General features: G+C 53.7%; 1 protein-coding gene across 11 annotated transcripts in view; it reads right to left on the bottom strand.

The window, feature by feature from the left end:
• LOC109522250 (membrane-associated guanylate kinase, WW and PDZ domain-containing protein 1-like) overlaps positions 1 to 21589 on the bottom strand; it is a 48830-nt gene that overhangs the window by 13628 nt on the left and 13613 nt on the right. For 3 of the 11 annotated variants that reach the window (XR_002169541.1, XM_019880626.1, XM_019880617.1), the window contains exons 3-20: positions 16664 to 16783; positions 15957 to 16196; positions 14732 to 14960; positions 14503 to 14585; positions 13254 to 13289; positions 12141 to 12198; positions 11368 to 11474; positions 10742 to 10885; positions 9724 to 9909; positions 8977 to 9639; positions 6891 to 6922; positions 6354 to 6398; positions 4475 to 4712; positions 3186 to 3277; positions 2866 to 3058; positions 2180 to 2539; positions 637 to 840; positions 363 to 456 (exon numbers count right to left, since the gene is read on the bottom strand). Coding sequence is in view for 10 of the 11 variants with exons in the window: in XM_019880626.1 (XP_019736185.1) it covers positions 363 to 456; positions 637 to 840; positions 2180 to 2539; positions 2866 to 3058; positions 3186 to 3277; positions 4475 to 4712; positions 6354 to 6398; positions 6891 to 6922; positions 8977 to 9639; positions 9724 to 9909; positions 10742 to 10885; positions 11368 to 11474; positions 12141 to 12198; positions 13254 to 13289; positions 14503 to 14585; positions 14732 to 14960; positions 15957 to 16196; positions 16664 to 16783 (3124 nt within the window). In the remaining variant the exon portion in view is untranslated. The remainder of the gene's footprint in view (positions 1 to 362; positions 457 to 636; positions 841 to 2179; positions 2540 to 2865; positions 3059 to 3185; positions 3278 to 4474; positions 4713 to 6353; positions 6399 to 6890; positions 6923 to 8976; positions 9640 to 9723; positions 9910 to 10741; positions 10886 to 11367; positions 11475 to 12140; positions 12199 to 13253; positions 13290 to 14502; positions 14586 to 14731; positions 14961 to 15956; positions 16197 to 16663; positions 16784 to 21589) is intronic. The other 8 variants (XM_019880627.1, XM_019880624.1, XM_019880620.1 and 5 more) reach the window with 7 other exon arrangements.

The raw sequence follows: 21589 nt of genomic DNA, 5'->3' as shown, positions 1-21589 counted from the left end.
AGCGCGTCGGAGCCACGCGCGGCATCCCCATGTTCATGTTCTGCGTTATGTCATGTTATTCGGCAATCAGCTCGGGATGAATTTCAGAGTTAGCTCAAAGTTCTTCGTGCGACTCCTGGCGTAAAAGCGTCGCGAGCTAGCCTCAGACGAAAGTTAGCCTTGCGGTGCTAACGTCGCGACACGGGCGTATTTGGCCCTTGCCGTTCGATGTCGAACGTGCGGGAATTTGAGGTGGGGCGACGAACGCAAAAGTTGCGCCGCGGCGACCCATCATTGAACGGCCGTCCGAGACATGCGGCGGATGAAGCGTTTCGACCCGCCGCTGCTCCGCGCGAAGTCAGAGATCCAAAGTTCCCGTTCACCTGGCCTCCGGCGCTGCCTGTTGCTGGGCTGTGTGAGTGGTGGTTATAGTGGCGATCTTCTCCGCATTGGTCAGCAAAGATGCATTTGATGACTCTGAAATTGACAGAGGAAGACAAAGTTGAGGAGGAGGAAGCCGCAGTGGGTTGTTTAGATATGCATACATACATCTATATGTGTGTGTGTGTGTGTGTGTGTGTGTGTGTGTGTGAGCAAAGTGTTTTTTTAAGAGCAAATTCGGCCGCCTGAAAATGCCGAACGGCCGTTTGTACTCACCGTCTCCGGGAATGATGCGCAGCGTCACAGTATTCCCGGCCTCCTTGATGAGGTTGACGATGTCCGAGTGAGACTTGTTGGTGATGGAGCACGAGTTGACCGCCAGGATGCGATCTCCCACCTTCAGCTTTCCACAGCGGTCGGCGGGGCTTCCCTCGATGATCCGCCCTATTTTGTGAGGCATGGCCACACAGGTATTGCCGGCTATGGTCACCGAGGACACGATGGCACGCAAATATCGAGAGCGCACGTATGAGTCGTCGTGGCGGACAAACAAGATGGGTGGGAGACAGGGAAGGGAGCGGAGAAAGAGAATGGCAAGTTTCAGCGTTAATTCGCCGGCAGCCAAGAGTCAAGCCAAAGACGCAGAGGAGCTGAGCAGAAGGCGAAGACGGCAAAATGTTTGCGCGCTTTCGTGCGGCCTTGGAAACGAATCACCGTGCAAAAGTCACCTTTCCTTTCGCAAGTCACCGCAATTCGAAATGAGTCTCTCTGCGGTGATCAGGAACAAAAAAAACGTTGTGGTCCGCATCGCAGAGACTCTCACCTGAACGATGCTGGAGATGATAAACGTACATCGGAGCCGAAATCTTGCCAAGTGCCCAAAGGGCCCCTTGTCGCGCTTTTTTTTGCCTTTTTCTCACCGCTGTCACTGTATCACCGTCTCGCTTTTCCTCAACGGCTCTTCAACCGCATCTAACTTTTTTTAGCCTGCTTATAAAGGCTATGAGAAGAAAAAAAAAAAAACATGTCAAGTTGCTTCGGTATTAAAAAGAAGCCGGATGTGAATTTGGAAAAAGTTTGCCCGTACTGGGGAATCATTTCCCGCGGTTCCTGACACCAGCGTAGCGGCAAAGTTTGCTCCCGCACGTTTCCATTTGAAATGCCGTCACGCTTTTCTGCTGGCCGGTGAAAGGGAACTTTGCAGCTTTGTGAGCCCAACGCGGAGAGCTCAGCATTTCTATCCGCTGCACTCGCACACAGAGAAGCGGGAAAATACCCAAGTGGCGGAAACGGGAAATCACGACAAGAGGGAGTTGCATTTGAAAGAAAGAAAAAAAAAACACGAGCAGCTTACAAAAAAGTGAAATATAGTCCAAAATGAGATCTTTCCGGACTGTCGCTAGTAAGGCGTAAGTGCTGGTCGAGCCGGTGCTTTATTTTGCTGAGAGGATAAGCGGCGCAAAAAGGACGGACGTGACTTCTCATTGTCACTTAGTGGCGGCCTGCTAGCAGGAGCTATTGAAGCGGCGCCGAATCATACGGCAGCTGTCTTATGTCATCGTGCTCGATGATGACGCTCGTGTGAGAAGAGCGGCAGCGGCTGCGAGGAAAGAAAAGGCCGGCGAGTCAGACGACAGGATGAACCGCCTCCGTTTGCATTTCTTTTGCTCAAACCCCGTAGCCCTGGCACCTTGGATGACAACGGCCCATAAAAGATAAGAGTAGAAAGATAAAAGACCCCAGTGATCAAGAGAGGCCCGTTTCATATTTCATGCGGGGGGAGAAAGGAGAAAAAAAAAACATAAAAAACAACACCTACCAAAGGTAGTGCCGGCCTCGGGTCGCGACACCGATGACACAATGACAAATCCAAAGCCCTCGTTCTCCCCGCGGCGGATCTCGACGTCGTAAGGCTGCAAGGCGGAGCCGGGCGCGCCGGCGTTTACGTGGGGAGGCGGTGACGATGACGTGGCGGCGGCGGTGGCGGCGACCGCCGTGGCGATGGCGCCGCCCCCGCTGCCGATGCCGGAGGTGGAGCCGCTGCCGGAGCTGACGGTGTTGAGGGAATTCTGACTGCCCTGCGGAGTCGGCTTCCCCATCTCCTCCGTCAGGCTGGGCGCCCGGGTGCCGCTGTGGTGGGACGAAGCGGGCGACGGGGGCACGTCTCCTTCGGCTTTAACTGCAGACGACGGAAGAAGAAACACGTGGAGACGTCAAACTCGCGCGAGACCGCCAAGTCCGAAGCGCAACCGCGGACTAGAGGCCAGGAGGTGGCTTCAGGAAGTGGCTGGGCGCAACCCCTCGTCCTCTTTTTCTACAGCAATGCGGGGAGCCAAAGATAAGCGACGGGTGCCGGTTGCGCTCTTCTGGATAGAGCCGGGCGATCGGCGGTGGATTTGCCGGACGCGAGTGTCAAAAAGCTCGAGAAAAGAAACTTTTTCCGTTTTCCGAGCGCGACTGTCGGAGATGGTGCAAATCTTCAGAGGGCGTGCCGCGGCGGCGTACCGGCGTAAGTGGTTTTGCGTCGCACGGTGAGGTTGACGTGGCCCTGCTTGGCCGCCTGCTGCATCAGCTGCACCACCAGTTGGTGCGACTTGCCCACCACCGCCGTGCCATCCACGCTTATGAGCTCGTCGCCGGACCGCAGGCGTCCGTCCTCGTCCGCCGCGCCGTACTTCACGATGTGGCCGATGTATATCTAAAGGACAAACGCAGACATGCAGAAGCTCCGAGGCCAACGGACCGCGTGGCGCTCGCAATCCGTCCTTTGGCCGAGAGAAAAGGAAGGACGGGCCACAAAATTCAACGGAAAGCGGGACACGTACCGGCTCTCCTTCCTCGTTCCCTCCGAGGATTCGGAAGCCAAAGCCGGTGTCTTTCCTCCAGAGGAAAATATCCTGCTCCTGGAAGTCGGGAACTGCAAGGATCCACACGTCTCCGTCAGCGTCGGCAACCAACGTTCTTCCAAAAGTCAGCCGACCTCACTTCATACAAGTCCAAGCTGAATCTCGGGAGGGAAGGTCGTTCATCATAACGACGACGGGTGCCGATCGTGACGCGGCCGCCGCGAAAGCCGAGTAAGCAGCGTTCGCGGTGAGGAAAAACCGAGCGTGTAAATCATCTCTGTGCTCTGTCAAAACAAAGTCCCTTTGCACAAACGCTTTGGCAAAAGAACAAATACGCAGCCCGCACCCCCCAAAAAACCCCCAAGACCCCACACGGATCAATTTTAGCGATATCACGGCACGCGCCCATCGAGAAGACCTTTGCAGCTTCCAAACCCACAAGCCCCTTCTTCTCCTCCCCCGTTTTTGAGAGAAGTTTCATTAGACCTCGTCGCCATGCTTTGGTCAGACGCGCCGACATCCCCTCCACTATTGAAACTAACGCCACATCCGTCGAGAGAGAAGTTCGCCGCGTCAGAGCGAACCGTCGTCACAGCATACGGACCTCCCAACAGACCGGACCGAGAACCTTGAGGCGACCGAGTGAAACGTGTGCCATTCGCGGGTCTGGCAATGAAGCGACTGCAGAGGCGAGCCTGTTTCTCAAAGAGCCATTTTGAATCGGGCATCGTGGGCGTAGATTTGCCGCGCGACCCCACGGCGTCGTGTCAAAGTCGAAAGGTCAGCAGCGATGCGGCGTGAGCGGAACATGAGCATCCGCCGACGGCGTTGTCCGCAATAACTCCTGCACGAGCGGCATATAGGACGGGTTCTGGGCTTCGGCTTGACTTTGCTCTGCGAGTTACACACTCTCGTTGGCAAGTGCGGCAAAGTCTTGTTTGGTTTCTTTTTTTCATGACGCAGGCCGAGGAATTGCTTCCATCCGGCAGTCTATAATCCGGGCGTCGGCCCGCATGATGTCACGGGTCCCGCGGTGGCAGAAGGAGACCACTGATGACTTTTCTTGAGCGTAACGGTGTACCGAAAGCACTCGTGAACATCCTCGGCTGCGAATGAGCGCAATAGGTGCAAACACGCAAAAGGAACTTCCGGGCATCGGCACAAATCCCGCGCCGGTCTTTCTCCAAAGCCGGCGCGGGGGCCTCCGCCGAGCCCGCAGAGCCGCGCGCGGCACTCACCCAACCGCCACCAAAAAAGTTTCTACTTACGCCTACTTTCGTACATGCTCCTGGACTGGGCCCAAATCTTAAAGGGATCCGGTTTCCTCCCGTCGACCGCGGCGTCCTGGGGCGGAAGCCCCGGCAGGGGCTGCGACGGTACCGGAGGAGCGGCGTTCTCGCTGAGGCCGGGCGCCGAGGACGAGTGCGAGGGCGAGTCGGCGTGGGCGCTGCGCTGGCTGGAAACGCTGAGCTGGGAGCTGTTCTGACTGTCCTTTCTCGACAACTGCTGTTGGACGAGCAGACAGGAAGGCAATTGGGTGACCGGAAGACGTGCCGGCGGTTCGCCGCCGACCGACCGCAAAGAAGCGCGGGGGCGATGGCGGGGATAGACACACGGCCGGTGAAGGAAATGAAACCAAAAAAAAAAAAAAATGGAAGCGGCCAACTAAACAACAGAAAGGACAGCTGGGCGGTGGTTGCAAAGAAGTACACACGAGGGCGATTCGCACAAACAAAACAACCGGCGTGAATTACAAAGAAGGTAAAAAAAATACAAATTCCAAAAATAGATGGCGCGCGTTTCGGTGAAGATCCCAAATCCCTGTCACGCGATTCGCACAAACAAAACAACCGGCGTGAATTACGATGAAGGTAAAAAAAAAATACAAATTCCAAAAATAGATGGCGCGTGTTTCGGTGAAGATTCCAAATCCTTGTCAAATGCAAACCGCGCCTGAGAGCAAATCGAACATTCAAAGGCGTTTTCTTCCCAAAACGTTTCAGCAGATATGGCGCGGGGCGGCGGGGGACAACGCGTTTCTCGTGATGACAAACATTCGGCCCAAGCCTGGAGCTCACAAGTGGATTCGCATCTCGCGTTGGTCAACTGCAACGCGAGAAGATCCGAGAAAGGATTTCAGCGGCGCGGTCGCAAACGGGAATATTCCTGAAACTGCCAGTGGCCCCGCCGTGACATCCGGACGCCACCTCCCTACTCAAGAGAAAAACAACCTTACAGTATTTGTTGATCCTCCTTCATTTTCATCTGACATTCCGGGCCTGCGTTTTTTGGTCTCAGAAAGAAACTGCTCAAGCCCAAAACCGAGACACGGCAGCAGAGCGACAGACGCCGATAACAAGTGACAGCGACTACATCGCACGCAGGATGACCTCTCGGGTCTTTGAGCGCGGAGGACAAAAGCCCGCCGGGAAGGCAGCGAGGCGCGCAGCCTCTCCTCGTTACAGAGACACACCAAAGGAAAAAAAGATCTTTGCCATCCTCGCCTCCCCGTTAAGACCTACGACACCTCGACACTCGCCCGTGAAGACCGATTGACAACAGTGGAATCTTTTCGGGAACGATCGGCTTCCGAAGCGCAAAATGCCGTCGTCCTGCCCAAAGTCATGTGAGATGTGATCACGACCGCGCGCCCCTGCACGCTTGAGCGGGCGGCAAAGGCAAAGAGCTCAAAAAGTGTCCATCACCCACACCCACACCCACACCCACACACACACACACACACACACACAGACACAGACACATGCGCGCAGACACGCACACACCGAAGTACCCGTTTGCCAAAGTGGCTCCCTTTTGTCGGGTACGCGAGTTCTCTCCGCTTGAGACAATTGCCCTGCGCAGAAAGGAAACTTCCACAAAGGATTATTTTCACTTCAGAGTAGTGCAAGTGGGGGGGGAAAGGCCCAAAAACGATTGGCTGGGCGTTTTGCTCCAAAATGTCCCACTTGAACGGCGGATGGCTCGGAAATGAAGCCGAGGGTCATTTGCAGACTATTTCGGAGAAAAACGTCATTTGCAGAATCATGAGAAAGACAGGGCAGCAGAATCCAAAGCCGACGACGCCGTGACCGACACCTCGCCCAAAATATCCACCGCACCCAAATGACATGACGTGACACGACATACCCTGCGAGTGTAATCTCGGTATGGCGGAGCCAGCTCAAAATCATCCTGCAAAACAAAAAGGGACAAACGGGTCCGGTCAGAGCGAGTCGACGGGCTCCCGCGGTTCTCGGGGCACACGTCGCGGGACGAGGTGGCTTACGCCTCGTCCAGGACCGCGTATTCCAGACTCGGGCGGCGCTTTCGGAAGCGGGCGCTCCACCGTCAACCGAGGGCCGGCGACCCGACCGGGGCGCCGCGTCAAAGGCCCTCGTCCCAGAACGGAGCCAAGGAGGAGGGGCGGCGGCGGCTTCAAAGCGACAAGGCGACCGCACAAAATAGCACGTCGAAGAAAAATAACCGCTGACACCAGCACAAGTTGCGCCGTACGGAAGATGCTCGAGAGGTGGAAGGAAAAGTGATGAAAGGAAGAAAATGTCCCTCTGCCAGATGTGGACACACAAGACGGAGAAAGAACACGAGACCAAGATAGGAAATCATGCAAGGGAGCAGTCGGGGGGGAAGGAAAGAAAAAACCAAACAAACAAAAAGAAAACGTACCAGTTTTGGGCTCTTCTTTGCAGGTGCCACCCCTGTGAGGAGCAGAAAGAGAGAGAAATAATCACCAAAGGAGTTCGCTGTGATCTCTGGAAATGGTGGCAAATCTCTTTCCCGACTGGCATTCAGTGAACTCGTGGGTGCTGGGAGGGCAGGCGGTACAATCTATCCGCATCACCGCCGCGGCCGGCGCTTGCCTTGACTGCCCCCCCCCACCCCTCCACCCCGGGGCTTCGCTAGACCCGCCTAGACCTCGGCTATTCCGCACGGGTGCATGATGCACGCGCGCGTGTGAGACGGCGAGCGAGAGAACGCCAGTCGTGTGTTAAGAGGAGAGGACGAAAAAAAGAAGAAGAGCAGACAAGAGCGAAGCGCGCCGTGCTTCGGATTTCCCGGCCGTCGCGTTACCCATGGAGAAGGAATCCAAGATAGTGCACATGAAATGAGAGGCAAGCGTCAGTTCCCCTCTTACTGAGACCATCTTCCCATGTCCGCCGTCCGAGGCTCCGGCATCGAGAGGCGCTCGCCCGCCGCTTCTTCCTCGCCTCTCCCTTTCCAGCCGCCTTTTCCTTTTTTTTTCCCCCACCCGCTTCCTCGCTCGCTCATTTCCTTGCGCACGGTCCTCCCTCCCTCCCTCCCTCAGCCTCCCTCGATCTGAGCCTGCCTCTATCCGAGTCTCCTTCCGGTAATCATCCGTGCAGCCGCACGCAAAGCGTGCTGCAAATACCACAAAGGGGGCCCTTCGCAAACGATCGGTGACCAGAAAGATTCTCATCACGGACAAGCCCCCGCAACGAAAGCCACGCCGCCGCAGGCCAGGTCCAGCGTATCGAGGCGCTACCGCAACTGTCCTCGGCTCGTGCGGACAAACGGCGGGAAGTTGCGCAAAGGACAGCGAGGGAAGGAAAGATCCCAACGCGGTCCAAAACAACCGCGCCAAAGCCTTGGCGGAGAGACTGGGCACGGCTCAATGCTGTGGAGCGGGTCTCGAGGGAAGATCGACAGATCGAAGCTCTGTCCGACATCAAGGCTCGTTCGTGAACACGAGCCGGTCCGCGCGGCTCCGCCCCTTCCTCTCTTCCCATCGTTTCCCTCTGCCCCAACGCTTCACTTTTGCTCAATCAATAACGATCCTTCGTTTTGGGAGTTCGGCTTCAGAGCGAGCTCTGAAATCCGATTATCTCCAGAGATCTGAGGCGCCGCTCACTCGGGAGGCTTTCTCGCCTTGCTGAAGCGCGCCATCAAAGCGGCACGACGGCTCGGGATTCGGCATCGCGGCTTGCTGTCAACGCTCCGCGGTCGCTCCTCCCCCTCCCCCATATGCCACACGCCAAAAGATTTACGATTCAAGGCAGCAGGCGCGGAGGTGTGAAGACGGCAGCGAAATCGGCTGCATTGAGGAAGACTCGCCGTCCTCAACGCTCCGCTCGGGCCCGCGGCCTCGCGAATGAGCGGAGGTGAATTGCCAGCAGCGAGTGGCCGGGAGGCTCCCGACCCCCGCCTTTCCGAAGAACCGCCACAGGCTGTCGGTTCCGCTGCCAGCGGGAGCTGCGGTCAGCGGAATTTTTCATGCAAAGTGGGCAAGAACGACGCTTCCCGCCCATGCGGTCGGTCAATTGATTTCCTGCTGTGGATCCGCGCAGGGACTCGTCATCCGCATTTATCCTCTTGCGAAGGGCGGTGCCGGTAACCGGAAGGCTTTTTGTTTTGCCGCTTGGTCTCCGGCAACTTTCATCTCTGACATACGAAGGGAATTTTAATCCCGAGAAAAAAGCGACAGATGCCGCTCTTGCGTATCGAGCGTCCTTTTCTTGTAGCGCAAAAAGAGATGGCGTGTTGAAGAAGAGTCCCGCCTCCAAGGCCTCGTCTCAAACGAAGGTGGCCATTTCTCATCTCTTCAACAAATGACTCTCAAGACGATCGATTTGGCCATCTTGCTTTTTGGTGGGAACCACTGAAATCTTTGAAGGGGTGTTTGGGCAAGAAAATCCAAATTCTTGACTTGACGAGAGCCAAGAAAGGCAGAGAGCACCCCCACCCCACCCCCCCACTTCCTTCCCTCCACGTCCCACTCGCGTTTGTCGCTCACCTCTCTGCACCAACATGGTGACCTCGGTGCCTTTGGGACACTTGCTGAGCAAGTCGACCACCTGGTTGTGCGACATGGTCTGCACGTTCCTCTTGTTGACCTCCACGATGATGTCGCCCTCCCTGAGGCCGCGGCAGCGCGGGTAGTCCACAATCTGTTTGACCCTCTGCCCGCCGCCGCCGAGGCTGTCGGCGATGGTGAAGCCGAAGCCCTTGTCTCCTTTCTCCATGTGCACCGTGATGAGCTCCGGTTGCGTGGCGATGGACGAGGCCAGAGTGACCACGTCGCCGGGGTAGCCGCGCCGGGAGGCGCCGTCCGAGGCCGCCTCCGCGGAGGGGCTGCGGGGCCGCGGCAGGCCGTTGAGAGCCGGACCGCCCTCGGCCGAGCCGGCGCCGTCGTTCTGGCCGCCGCGACCGGGCGGCAAGTCGTAGATGCGGTCGGAGGCCGCTTGACCGTTGATGATGATGGGCTCTTTGTTGTCCAGAATGGCCACCGAGGTCACCATGCTGGTGTTGGGGTCGTCGGGGTCAAAGGGCAAGGGGTAGCCCCGGCACAGCTCCAAGTTGACCATGGAGCCGATCGGGATGGACTGGAAGATCTTCACCACTTGGGCGTGGGTGTAGCCCAGCACGCGGGTGTCGTTGACGCTCACGATCACGTCACCTGGGGAGGGAAAATGAGGCGAGGGAGACGGCGGACATTGGCGGACTGGCCGCGTTTCCAATCGAGAGAGCGCCCCGCCCCCACCTGTCTCCATCTTGCCGTCCAGGGCGGCCGGCCCGTCGAGGACCAGGCTCTTGATTTGCAGGAATTCGTCCGGCTCGTCGCCTCCCACCACGGTGAAACCGAAACCTCTGCGACTCTTCTTCAGCTTGGTATTGATGAAAGTCCCCTTGAGTTCCGATCGGTTGCGGGTGAAGAAGGGCTTTCCTCCTGCAAACAAGAGCAGCCAATTACCGCCGAGGACATTTCCGCACAACAGACGGACGGACCCTTGCAAAAGCCAATTCCTCGGCCTGCAATTCCATTCGTGTCATCCCGGCGAGACAAAATGCTTTAAAATGCGTAATAATATGCATCATCATGATACATTTCATTTTGAAAGCGCTTTTCATCGTACTCAAAGACACTTTACAAGAGTTTAAAACACGGGGATAAAAGTGTGCACTTTAAAAGCCAAGCATACGTGATTTAAAACAAACACATTTAGGAGAAAAAAACAAAGCGGAGCACGCCGTGCCGGTCGGCGGCTCGAGCGGTTTGGAATACGGCGCAAAAATAAGACAAAAGAGTGACGTACGATGAACGAGGGGAAAACCAAAAAATGGATCAAGACAAACTCAGGAGCAGTCAACATTTGGCCGTCCCCTCTCGTTTCTAGCATGAGCGAGTGAGTCCAGACCTTTGAGCCGCATCGCTGACGAGAAGAACGGCGGCGGGAGACCAACGAAAAGAGAAACCCGGCCGGCTCTCTCCGAGGCCATCCAGCGGACAAAAGAGCGAGCCGTCCAAATCCCCTTTCGCTCTCTGCCCACTCTTTGGAGATACCGAGCCGACTGCGCACACACCGGACGGCCGTCTGCCCCTCCCTCCCTCCCTCCCTCCATCCATTCACGGAAGACATCAAGGAACCCGCAGACCGGAATGTGCACGCGAAAAAAAAAGCAAATAGGGCCATCCAAGCCAGGCCTGGCCGTGGAAAACAGATGGAGGTGAAAGGCGTGGTCCCGCGTGGGCCGTTCCCCAAACAAGTTTCTCCACTTACGTTTCTGTCCCATTGGCACAGTGGGCCCGGTGGGAGGGTCCCTGTAGGTCTCTTGCTGGTTGGCGGGATAACTTGCGAGAGGGACCCCGGCAAACGATGAGTCCTCAGTCCAGTCTGGAAGAGAAAGCGGCAAAGGTGGTCGACTGGAAGGTGACCCAACGGGAACAAAGAGTCAAGGTGGCCCAAAACACAAAACGACGGGAGAAAAGTCAGCCGCTCATCGAGTGAAATCAAGCCCTTTCTGTGACTGAGCTTGACAGGACACTTTTGAGGCCTAATCCAATGACACGCCGCACTGTAAGACTTGACGCAAATGACAACATCGACACCGGCACAACATCAGTCGGTCAAGTGGGCCGGCGATCAAAGTCACACGACGGCATTCGCAGAATTTGGAACGCGGTGCAGACACAAGGCGACCGGCGTGATGAGGCGCCGCTGTCCATTTTGGAGGAAGTTGAAGACTTTGAAAAGTGCCCCTTTCGGTCGTGAAAACGGGGTAGCTGGCGAGCTCAAATTGTGAGCGTGCAGTCTGGCAGAGTCGATCGCCGCCATGAATAGAAAGAAAGGAAAGGAAAGGACAGGAGAGGGCAGTGGAAAGGAAGCTCTGACGTAGGGCCGCTCACCTTCAGCTGGCTGCTGGCTTGGCAGCTGAGGCTGTTGCTGCTCCACTTGCCGACGCCGCTTCGCCTCCAAGACGGGATTCTCGTACTGGGTCTTCCTGTTGATATGACTTCAAAGCCAAAGAACCACGACAAGGAGGTGCATTGGGAGAAGGGGGCAAAGGCGACAACAGGAGAAATCATTTCAATTGTCGTTTTTTTTTTAAAATTAAGTTGGATGTGAGCGATGGGTTACATGATATCTGTTCCAGACTAAAAAGTCCAGAGAGGTATAGGACCGAAACATTCAGCCTCATCCAAAAAAACCTGTGACAGGACTGGAAAAAAACAAACAAAACAAAACCCATCCCATTATGCAAAAAAAAAAAAAAAAAAACATGCGGGGACTACGAAATGTACTTTTGATGGCCCGAGAACCATTTGAGCAACATGACGAATGAGCAATGAAGCAATAAACGTCTCACACAAAGCAAGCGTGCATGTGCGTGTGCGCGCGCATCTCAAAATGACAGCCACACAAACAAAAAGGCCTCCATTACAGAAAAAGACCAAAATGGCGGCAGCCGTGTATGACTGTGCATGTCATAATTCTACCCATTACCAAATCCACAATAAAGAGTCTCTCTCCTCTTATTTCACACCCGGTGCATTTACTCATTCTGTGTGTGTGTGTGTGTGTGTGTGTGTGTGTGTGTGTGTGTGTGTGTGTGTGTGTGTGTGTGTGTGTGTGTGTGTGAGAGCACGTTTGGTGACTTGGTAGAGAATGCACCACTTACTCAACGTAGTAGACCCCATAGACTGGATCATCTATTTTCTCCCACCCAGGAGGAAGTTCTAAAAGAGAATAAAACAAGACCGGCCTGGTGAGAAAGTGTGTGTGTGTGTGTGTGTGTGTGTGTGTGTGGGGGGGGGGGGCACCAAAGTATCTATTGCTATTCCGGGTACGGCCAGTAGGGGGAACCTTTTGCCTCTCTCAGTCTCCAATGTGAGCCCTCAGCATCCAGCATTTAATTCTTATCAAAACACACACACACACACACACACACACACACACACACACACACACACACACACACACACACACACACACACACACAAACACACACCTAAATCTAGCACGTGACGGGCAGGTATGCGCCAGTCGGTGTCAAGAGGAAAACATGGGGGACCTCCCATCAAGAAATGCTGATTATAACCGTCTTTCTCAGATCACTTCTCATCTATAGATAGAGGAAATGATGGCGTGATAATTCATGTGTGTGAACATGACTCAGCACTCTCTGAAAAGGCCAGATTTGTCATCGCACACAGTGTTTGTGTATAAGGTCAAGTGTGTGTGTGTGTTAAAATGTCTCATTGGGAGATGATGAGGTCATTACGACCTTTTACCATCTCGATGAGGCGCTGCAGGTGATGTTGCTTCTCTACATGAGAATTCGAGACATTTGTAAAAACGCTTCATGACAACTACAAATGAAAAAGGGAAATATTGATGAGCATCTGCGTGGCACAGTCATGAGAAGGCGCTTCACATGGGACTTCATATTTAACCGCGGATAAAGAATTGGATCCAAAGATAACTTGATGGACAAGTCTCCATCCAATCTGTACATTTAAGCCACATTTAAGGGGGATACAGAAAACCTTCATGGCTGAATTTGTACTGTATATGTGACCTCATGCAGTTACTCAACTAACGGGGCGAATAGCATTCTTCAATGCACAATTGGCCGATGGGTCTGTGAGTTTTGCTAGCCAAACTTCAGAATTATTTCGTGATTGTGGATCGGACATGCAATTATGCATCCAAGCGTGGTGTCATCGCCGTTGTGCTCAATTTCAAAGCGTTGACTGACAAAAGTCACAAGGGGGAGGGGGGTTGTACCCACCGTGATCGTTGTCGAGCTCCTCCGTATGAACCCCTTCTAAACTCAACAGCATGGCAGGTGCAAAAGAGAGCAGAGAGACGAACAAGTGCATTAGTCAAATGCAATTGCAACATCTGGCCACACGATGGCAAGGGTGCAAAATGAGACTCCACTCTTCTCACAATGCACACGTGCTCGGAGTTGCGCTCCAATCACTCCTGGTCAAGAAAACGTGCACGATCATATCGAGTGCGAGGGGAGGAAATCAGATTCGTGCTGACGTCACAGTATCATAAAAGTGGGCTCCAGAGATGGGCAGCCCGAAGGGGAGTTTGTGGTGTCGGGGGATGGGGGGCGGGGGAAATAATAAGGCCAGAGTGCAGCCAAACACTGTATTTTTTTTAACAGCACAGCCTTTTACATCTCAAGAGTAATCTTAGAGAAATGCTGCCACCTAGTGTACAGTCAGAGAACATAAAGTGCCTCGGGAACCCATTTCACCAACGATCAATCCAGCCGGGTTCAGAAAGCTGGCTGTGTTGCGTGTCTCGGTTCCCGCCCACCAAGGTTTTTTTTTTTTTTTTTTTTATGATCCCCGCCTACCCCGTTTGAGGCACGGATTTCTAAGAGTAAAGTTTGATTTTTATTATTTCATTTTATCATAGGGTCTATTGTTGTGTTGTGAAATACTCATGTTGAGCTGCTTATCACGAAGCCATTTGAGACTTGCTTGCTGTTGTCGCCATTCTAGATGGGCTCAGCGGAACAGATGGAGCAAAGTAAGAGCTGTCTCGTCTGTAGGGGCGTCATGCACGGATGCTTTTCCGGGGGGGGGGGGTATGGGGGGCGGACTGGGACGGACGACTATTATATGAATAAGGACGGAGGGGTGATGACAGAAGGGTACCCCAGTGGCGGACGGCTCTGCAAAATCGGGTCAAGTGCCCATCTCCGGTGGGCTCACACAATCAACTGCGCGCTACACATATCCGTGTACAGATATGTGAGCCGTTTGGCTGAACAAAAAACAGAATTTGTTTTCCTTACAAAATCCGTGGGAGATCCCACCCAGAGACTCTCTCATTGAGTTCTGTTTTTTTTTTCCTCGCCATAAACACATTCAAATTGAAAATGTGTCATCGGCAACTGCCACCGAGATACTGGCGTGAAGCCCGGCTCTTATTTTGGGAGTCTTCCACTGATTTGAAGACCGAGCAGAGTCCCGATAAACAAAAGACAAGTGACCACGCCAACACGCAAGCATTTTTACCATCATCGTCACATTCTTCCAGGGTTTTCTGAGGCTTGTCCAGGCACCGAGGGTCTATCCAAGACGTGGTCTTCGTATTGTGGCTGAAAATTAACCAGAGGAAGGTATTGGAAGGTTTTTTTTTGTTTTTCTCTTCTCAGAACGATCGAGTTGTTGATTCACGCAGTGTCATTTCTTTGTTTGTTTGTTGCAGCCGCGGTTTTGCTTGTGCGTGTAAAAGTGCGCTTACTCTATAAAATAGACCTCTCCGTTGTCAGTGTAGGCCATCTCCCAGTTGTCAGGCAGAGGGCCCTGAGGATCCTCCTCCGGAGGATGGCTCAGGTTAGGGGGAGTCTGCCGAGTGCTCTCCGTGGTGGCCGGCGGGGAGGGGGCGGTCCCAAGGTAGGATGGGTCACTTCGGCGAGGGCTGAAGGCTCTCGCCGAACGATGAGTCTCGTCCAATTCACTCGACTCTCCTGCTGGGGTCGACAACCGACACGAGACTTTGCGTTTCCACCGACGTTCACCCGCAATTCGAGATCGGAGCGGCCGAGGTTCGAGCGTATCAAAACTCCAGTAGGCCGAGCGGGCAGCGAGACGCATGGCGGCGGGGCCGGCGGTGGAGGGCTCGCACCCGGCTTCGCCGTTATCTCGTTCCCGCACTTGACCGCCGGCGTCACGGCTCACGCGGGCACAGACGGCAACCGAGGCTTTTCGGGCGCCACCGCCGCAGAACGCATTGTTAAAAGCAGCCCGAGGCCAGCTCGGCTTTCTCGCACGGCCACTTTGAACGACTGTACTGACACGCGAGATGGAATAATCACGGCGGGCCCTTTATCGCCAAACGCCGATGCCAATCTCATCACACTTGTAAGGAAGCCCAAAGCGCTGACCGTGGAGACCGCGCAGGCTTTCACCCTCTGCCGCATGCGGCCAGGCGGCGGTATCGCACGTTCTCGTGTGGATGGATGAAGCCCCACTTGGCCAGAGCCAAAGAGAAATCCCCTCCTCACCAATCAACGGAGCTCCTCCGCGTTTAGGTTTTGAGCTGATCCGCCCTGGGTGGCTTCATGCGTCTCGGCTGCTGCGTTCTTTTCACGCGTGCGCCCTTGACACCTTGCCAGCCACTCCCTCTTTCGCTTTCATTTTTTGACACCCTTCACGATCGCCTCCCACTTTAGCCCTCACCACTCAAAAGCTCCCTCCGATTCCTTCGAAAAACGGAGCAGCGTGAAGAGAAATCCTATTCCGGCGTTATCGTCGACATTAAACAGACCGTGACTGACTTTTTGTCAGGTTGCCGTTGAGGAGGAGCCGCCCCCTTCCTCCCCGCCAGGTTTGTTCACTCACAAGATTAAACTACTTTGTACTTTAAGGCGACAACAGCACGTGAGAGAGAGAGAGAGACTCTGAAAGCTGCTCAGATGAGAGAGGGAGTTTGAAATCCTGAAAACTTTACGCAAAACTTTCCGTACCTGGGTAACTACCGTTCATGTCAGGGAGGTCCTGGTCGTCCTCCCGCGGCGGTTCTCCAGGCACTATTCCAGCATTGCGCATGTCATTGTAGGACTTGCTGCGACGAGGCGTGAAGTCTGGCGAGCCGGGCCGGCTACCGCTGAGCCCGTCTGGCCGTGGGGCATCACCGCCGCTGCTATAGGGAATCACTTTCCCACCGGGGGGCTGCACCGGCGGCTTGGGTGTCCCATAATAGTTTCCTAGGCAACCGAGGAGAGGGAGAAAAGGAGAGGAAGGAGAAAAAAAGGGGGGGGGTGGATTTCAGTCGTGGATTTCAGTCGAGGGCACGGAGGGGTCAACGCTTTTGTTGGCGTGTGCGTGTGCGTTTGGCCTTTCTATGCAAAGAGAGAGCTTTGAGTTTGTCTGATGGAATCAGACGGATTCCTTTGAGAGCATGACGGCAAACAAAAGCGTCAACGGACCATTGGGCTTTTTCTACATGGAATCAATAAACAGACATTCAGACGCAACATTTAGTCCCTCGTAAAAAAATGGCATTTTTGGTGAAAACTCTAGTTAGGGTGCGCGCGGTCCCACGTGGGCCTGCCGGTAGCGCTGCTGCGTTGGTGAAACGTTGTGACCCCCCCATCCTTTTGAATTTAGAGCAATGCTACATTATGAACAAATGTTGGAGGTAGTAGCAGCGGATGATTGTTTTTCAACATACCTTCATATGTTCCGATTTCCAACAGGGTCCCGCTCTTCTCCAACTCCAGAAAGTCCTGAACCGAAAGGAAAGTGTAGTCTACACCGGGGACTTCTCCTTCACGGGGGGGTCGGGTAGTACCTGAGCATTCAAAGAAGAGAGGAGGAAGTCACCACACAAAACAAATACAAAAGAAAAAGCACTGTAGAAAATCAGAGCTCAACTCTTGCTGTCACCCACCCCCTCCCCCCAAAAGCCACTTTGACACTGTTGTCATTGGAACGTGTCACTTTTCATGACGACAATCTCCTGGCACATCACCCAACAAACAGGTCCACAGAATGGTGAGTGGTGAAATGATGAAACTGAATGTCTCAATTTACTGTGACGTGGAGGAGCATTCAATAGAGGGCTCCGTCCTTTTAGCAATTACCCACAATGCACTACCGGCAGCCATATTGGAGGGCTGTTATTAACAAGCCATACAAGAATAGACTTCGTGTATGGCTTGTTTATAACAGCCATACACATTTGGCCAATGAAACGCTGAGATTCGTCACATCAAAGATGACGTCTGCTTTTCATTTTGAAGCCATCACTTCATGGCAACGCAAATCCTGGAGTTAGAGAAATCATCAGCCCATCATGCTTTCTCCTTTGTAAAGTTAAACAAATACAAAAGGACAAAGTATTATCGACTAGCCAAATGTTCTGCCTGTAATTCATATCTTTACTCTTGTAACTGTTGAAGGACCCCCCAAAAAACGTTGCTTTATTCATGACATGGACTTTGGGGGGGGCCATTTAATGGGTTGCCACATGTTTTCTGTCCAAATCGGAATTGGCAAAAAAAAAAAAAAAAAAAAAAAAAATCCATATTGGTCAGGCCCAAATGAATATTAAAACATCGGAAATCGAATTTGGAATTCAATGCCACACACACTCAAAGAAAACTGAACAGGAAGAGGAAATGTGAGCACTCTTTCGAAGGGGATGAAAAAACAAAACAAAAACAAAATAAAGTGGATGGAAGCTTGGCTTAAACCCAGGTAAGACACTGTCATCTCTATATACTTAATTAATTCAATGCCGCCCCCCCAACCCACAAAAGCTCCTTTGAGCAAGCTGTTACATGCAGTGGAGAGGAAAGACAGAGCCACGCATAGAGACGTTCCTGTTGAGATGGGCCCTTATCCGCCCCCCCCAAAAAAAATAATTCGAGAGCATTGACAACCAACCGCCAACGGATGATGATCTCGAAATCAGGATCACTTTACGTTCAACGATCGGAAAAACTCGGTCCTCATTTGAGGCCGCACAGAGGCCGACCGGCTAGCGCGGTGCAGAGGTGCGGGGTCGGGGGTCCAGCTGCGGCGTTCCCGCGTGCACTTTTTCATGCTCTGCTGTGCCCGCCTGCATGGCACCAAAACGCGTGGCCGGCTGATTGGACACACCGAATCGTCCCTCGTTGCGACGGTGAGCACGAATGGTTGTTTGTCGGCGTGCGTGGCCGGCGACCCGTTGAGCCCGCGTCCCCCCGACTGCCGCCTGTGAAGACAGCCAGCCGGGCTAGGTCGCGGCACGCTCGCGACCCTCCTGAGGAGAAGCGGATGGACGGAAAGGAAGAACATCTGAAGCACTTTGGTTCACATTTTGGTCCGCGGCACGCCAAATCAATACGTCCAGAAATCAACCGATACAAATTGAGCAAGCAGCGGTGGTATTCCTCTGACTAGCAAAAGACAACTTGAAAGAACAAGCGCCCGTGAGCACGACGTCACCTGTCTGGATGTGTTCCCAGGGCGTTGGTGTGGCAATATTTATTTTTTTCGTTAAGTCCCTCCCATACGTTTCTCATGGCAACGTGTGCTGCACTCCGACGGCAAGCTGACTTCCTGACGAGCTCAAACAAAGTGCAGCTCGCATTGAAATGTACAGCGCGTGTCATTGTTTTTGTCCCGTGTTTCGTCTGACGGTCGACTGCGGAGCTGCCGCCCGAAAGACGTTCACTCGCAGGACAATTTGTCCAAATGTTGTCGAGCTCATGATGTCACAGGCTGCAGAGAAGACTGCCGACTGTGCAATCGTCGTGGAGATCACTCCAAAAGCCATCGTTGGCACGCGTCCTGCCGACACGCTTTACTTGTCTCACAATGGAGAAATTGCCAATTTACAGCAGCAAAATTATGAAAGGGAGAAGTAGAAGAACACAAAGTATAGAAGTCAATCTAAATGATAAAATGATGTTGTGATTGATCCAAATAACAATCAAGGCAGCGAGACCACATGACAGCCCCCAAGAGACCGTTGCGGCTCCTCGTGACGAGGAGACTGGAGCGGCTAGCGTGCAAATTTTCCTTGACGATGTCGAAATCATGACGAAATAAAAATGAGCAACTTCAAGCTGAGTAACGCAGACGGCAATGTTGGAAAGTAACTCGTGACTTTCGAACGCAAGTCGAAACGAAAACAACGGTGTGTGCGCTTTCAACGTGAAGAGAGTAAAAAAGGGAGCTCTGTTTGGTGCTCCGAAGCCAACCCCCGGGATGCCAAACCAAAAACGCTCCCTTGGCTAAAGGCCAAAAAGCCAGCGCGGGGCCTCGAGTGTGGCTTTGCCATTTAGCTCCGTCCGACCTACTTTGAAGGGGATTCCGAACGCCGACGTCGGCTCCTCGGATGTCGAGTGCCGGCCAGTTTTGTGCGCGAAGCCTCGTAGATGGCGCTTGAGATCGCAAAGCCGTCTCTCTCCCCAGATCATCGTCTTTTCCAATTTCAAAACATGCCAGGGAGCCCGACTCGTACACCTTCCTGAAATTAGTTCCGGGCCTCTTTCTCCTTTTGCCGACTCCAAAACAGCCACATGGTGACAGGGCAGAAAGACCAAAGGTGCCCGTATGTTGGTCATCCAACCAAAAATAAAGCTCCAGGTCCGTGTATCCAAACATTCTTGAATCTGTTGAGCGTGTGGAGCAGGAGGAAAGGAAGCTCGCGCTTCAAGAAATTTTCTTTTCCTGGTCAGATGGAAGAAAAAAAAAAACGCATGGCCACATCTTGGTGTAAAGTCGCTTTGTTGTTGCTTTTCAAAGATAAGTAAAGAAATAAAAAGCCCTCGACGTCTGCTCCTGAAACTTGAGTCCTCACAGGAGTCTGTTGACTGAGCAAACTCTGCGCTCTCACCCGAAGGCTGCCAAAGCAATTGAGTATTCGAGGCCGATCGACGACTCCACCCAAAGGAGGCTTTTTTTCAGTCGTGCGCACAAAGCCGCTTCGGGGTGACGACGTGATGATCTTGGAAAAACTCATCCCGCCGTAGCGTTCGGGAAACGGGGGATGGAGCCGGATGGGGCTACCTGGAAGGAAGTGCTCGGACTTCGGATCAATGAAGGTCCCGGTTCAATTCCCGCTGCGGACTACGGCGAGTGGTTGTTGGAAAGATGGTCGGCGTTCCCGTTCAGGTCGCGCGTTGGCGCTCTCGATAGATGCGGCCGCAACTTTCGTTTCAATTCGGATCGTCGGTGACGTCTCGTCGAGCCGTTGCGTCTCGAGTTTCGGCGTTCCGTCGCCGACCGCGTCGGCGCTCCGATGCCGAATCGGAGCAACCTTTGAATTTGTCTCACGCGCCACCGCCTTGCTACAAATGTGGGTGGAAATCGGCCCGGTACTTTTTGTGTCACACTTTTGAGCGTTCGTCCAACACATGAAGCTAGCGCCCCCCCCCGCTTTCACATGCGACCGTGACGGCCCGCCCGGTTCTTTCCTCAAGTCCCCAACTTACTCGAGCTGAAATGGAGCTGCAATTTCATCTCAACGGCGGTTAAATGAACAGACGAGACTCCGATGTAGTCGGAGGGAAGAGAGGTTCCTGATAACGACGGCCCGATCATCAAAAAAAAGGCCTGCTTTTTAATTGTACTTGTGGCTGGTTTATCAGAGGCACTTCGAAAAGTGTATTCATTCATCTGATCACGGGAGACGAGAGGGAATTCGGAGAGACCGAAGAAAAAGGATCCGCCGTCCAGATACGGAAAAACTCCCAGACCCGAGCGTTGCGCAGAGGCAATGGGCTCCACTCGTGAGAAAGCCGCACATTTTCTGCTGGAAGGCACGGACGGAACCGACCGTCGTCATTTTCCAAAGCCAAAACAGATCCCTCCACCATCTTGGCACTCAGCCAGTCTGCCGGTGCTCTTGGTGGTGGTGGTGGTTGTTTTTTTTCTTTTTTCGTGTGTGTGTTACGCATGCACTCGCAGAGCCAGCGTGACGGGCCGACTGGTATTTTTTTTGGGGGGGGGGGGGTTAATCCAAGCAAAATGACAGGACACCGAACGTAACATTTTGCAGGCTTCACATGGCCTCGCTTGTCGGGCGGCGGGGAGGAGGGGGGGACGGACCATCAGCGGCAGAGCTCACGGTTGCTTCAGCCGTCCCACCTGATTTTTCAAAGCCCTCCCTCCGCGGCGGCTGTGGAGAATTCAATCTCAAACGGGGTTTTGCTGCAGACGCCTTTCCTGAAGGACGGCTCTTTTGAGTCGGGGGAGGGGGTTTCGCCGCTTGGGCTGACTGAAACGGGCGCACAATGACGAGGCCGTGTATTCACACCGATCAAAACAGACCCGTGCACGCTGGACTCCCCCCCCCCCCGGTTTCCCCTCTTCCCAGCCCCAAAAGAATCCTCGACAAGGTGAAGAAGGCAAAGAGAGAGATTGGACAAAGAAAAACCTGAAGGGCCACTTGTGGGGAGTAAAGCTAAATCGGCCAGAAAGCAGCCTGAAAACGCTTAACACCCCCCACCCGCCATACCCAACCCCCACCCCATAATCAACACGCACACATGGCCTTTTGTCTTTCGATCGCACCCAGCAAAAAAGCACCGTGGGCTAGCCAGCAAATCCCGACAGCGGCACAGAAATGCAAAAGAAAGCCTCGAAAATGATCCATTAGAGGGGC

Source organism: Hippocampus comes, unplaced genomic scaffold (assembly GCF_001891065.2).
Source record: "Hippocampus comes isolate QL1 unplaced genomic scaffold, H_comes_QL1_v1.1 scaffold68, whole genome shotgun sequence".
Lineage (NCBI taxonomy): Eukaryota > Metazoa > Chordata > Actinopteri > Syngnathiformes > Syngnathidae > Hippocampus > Hippocampus comes.
This window is presented reverse-complemented; position numbering and strand designations above follow the sequence as displayed.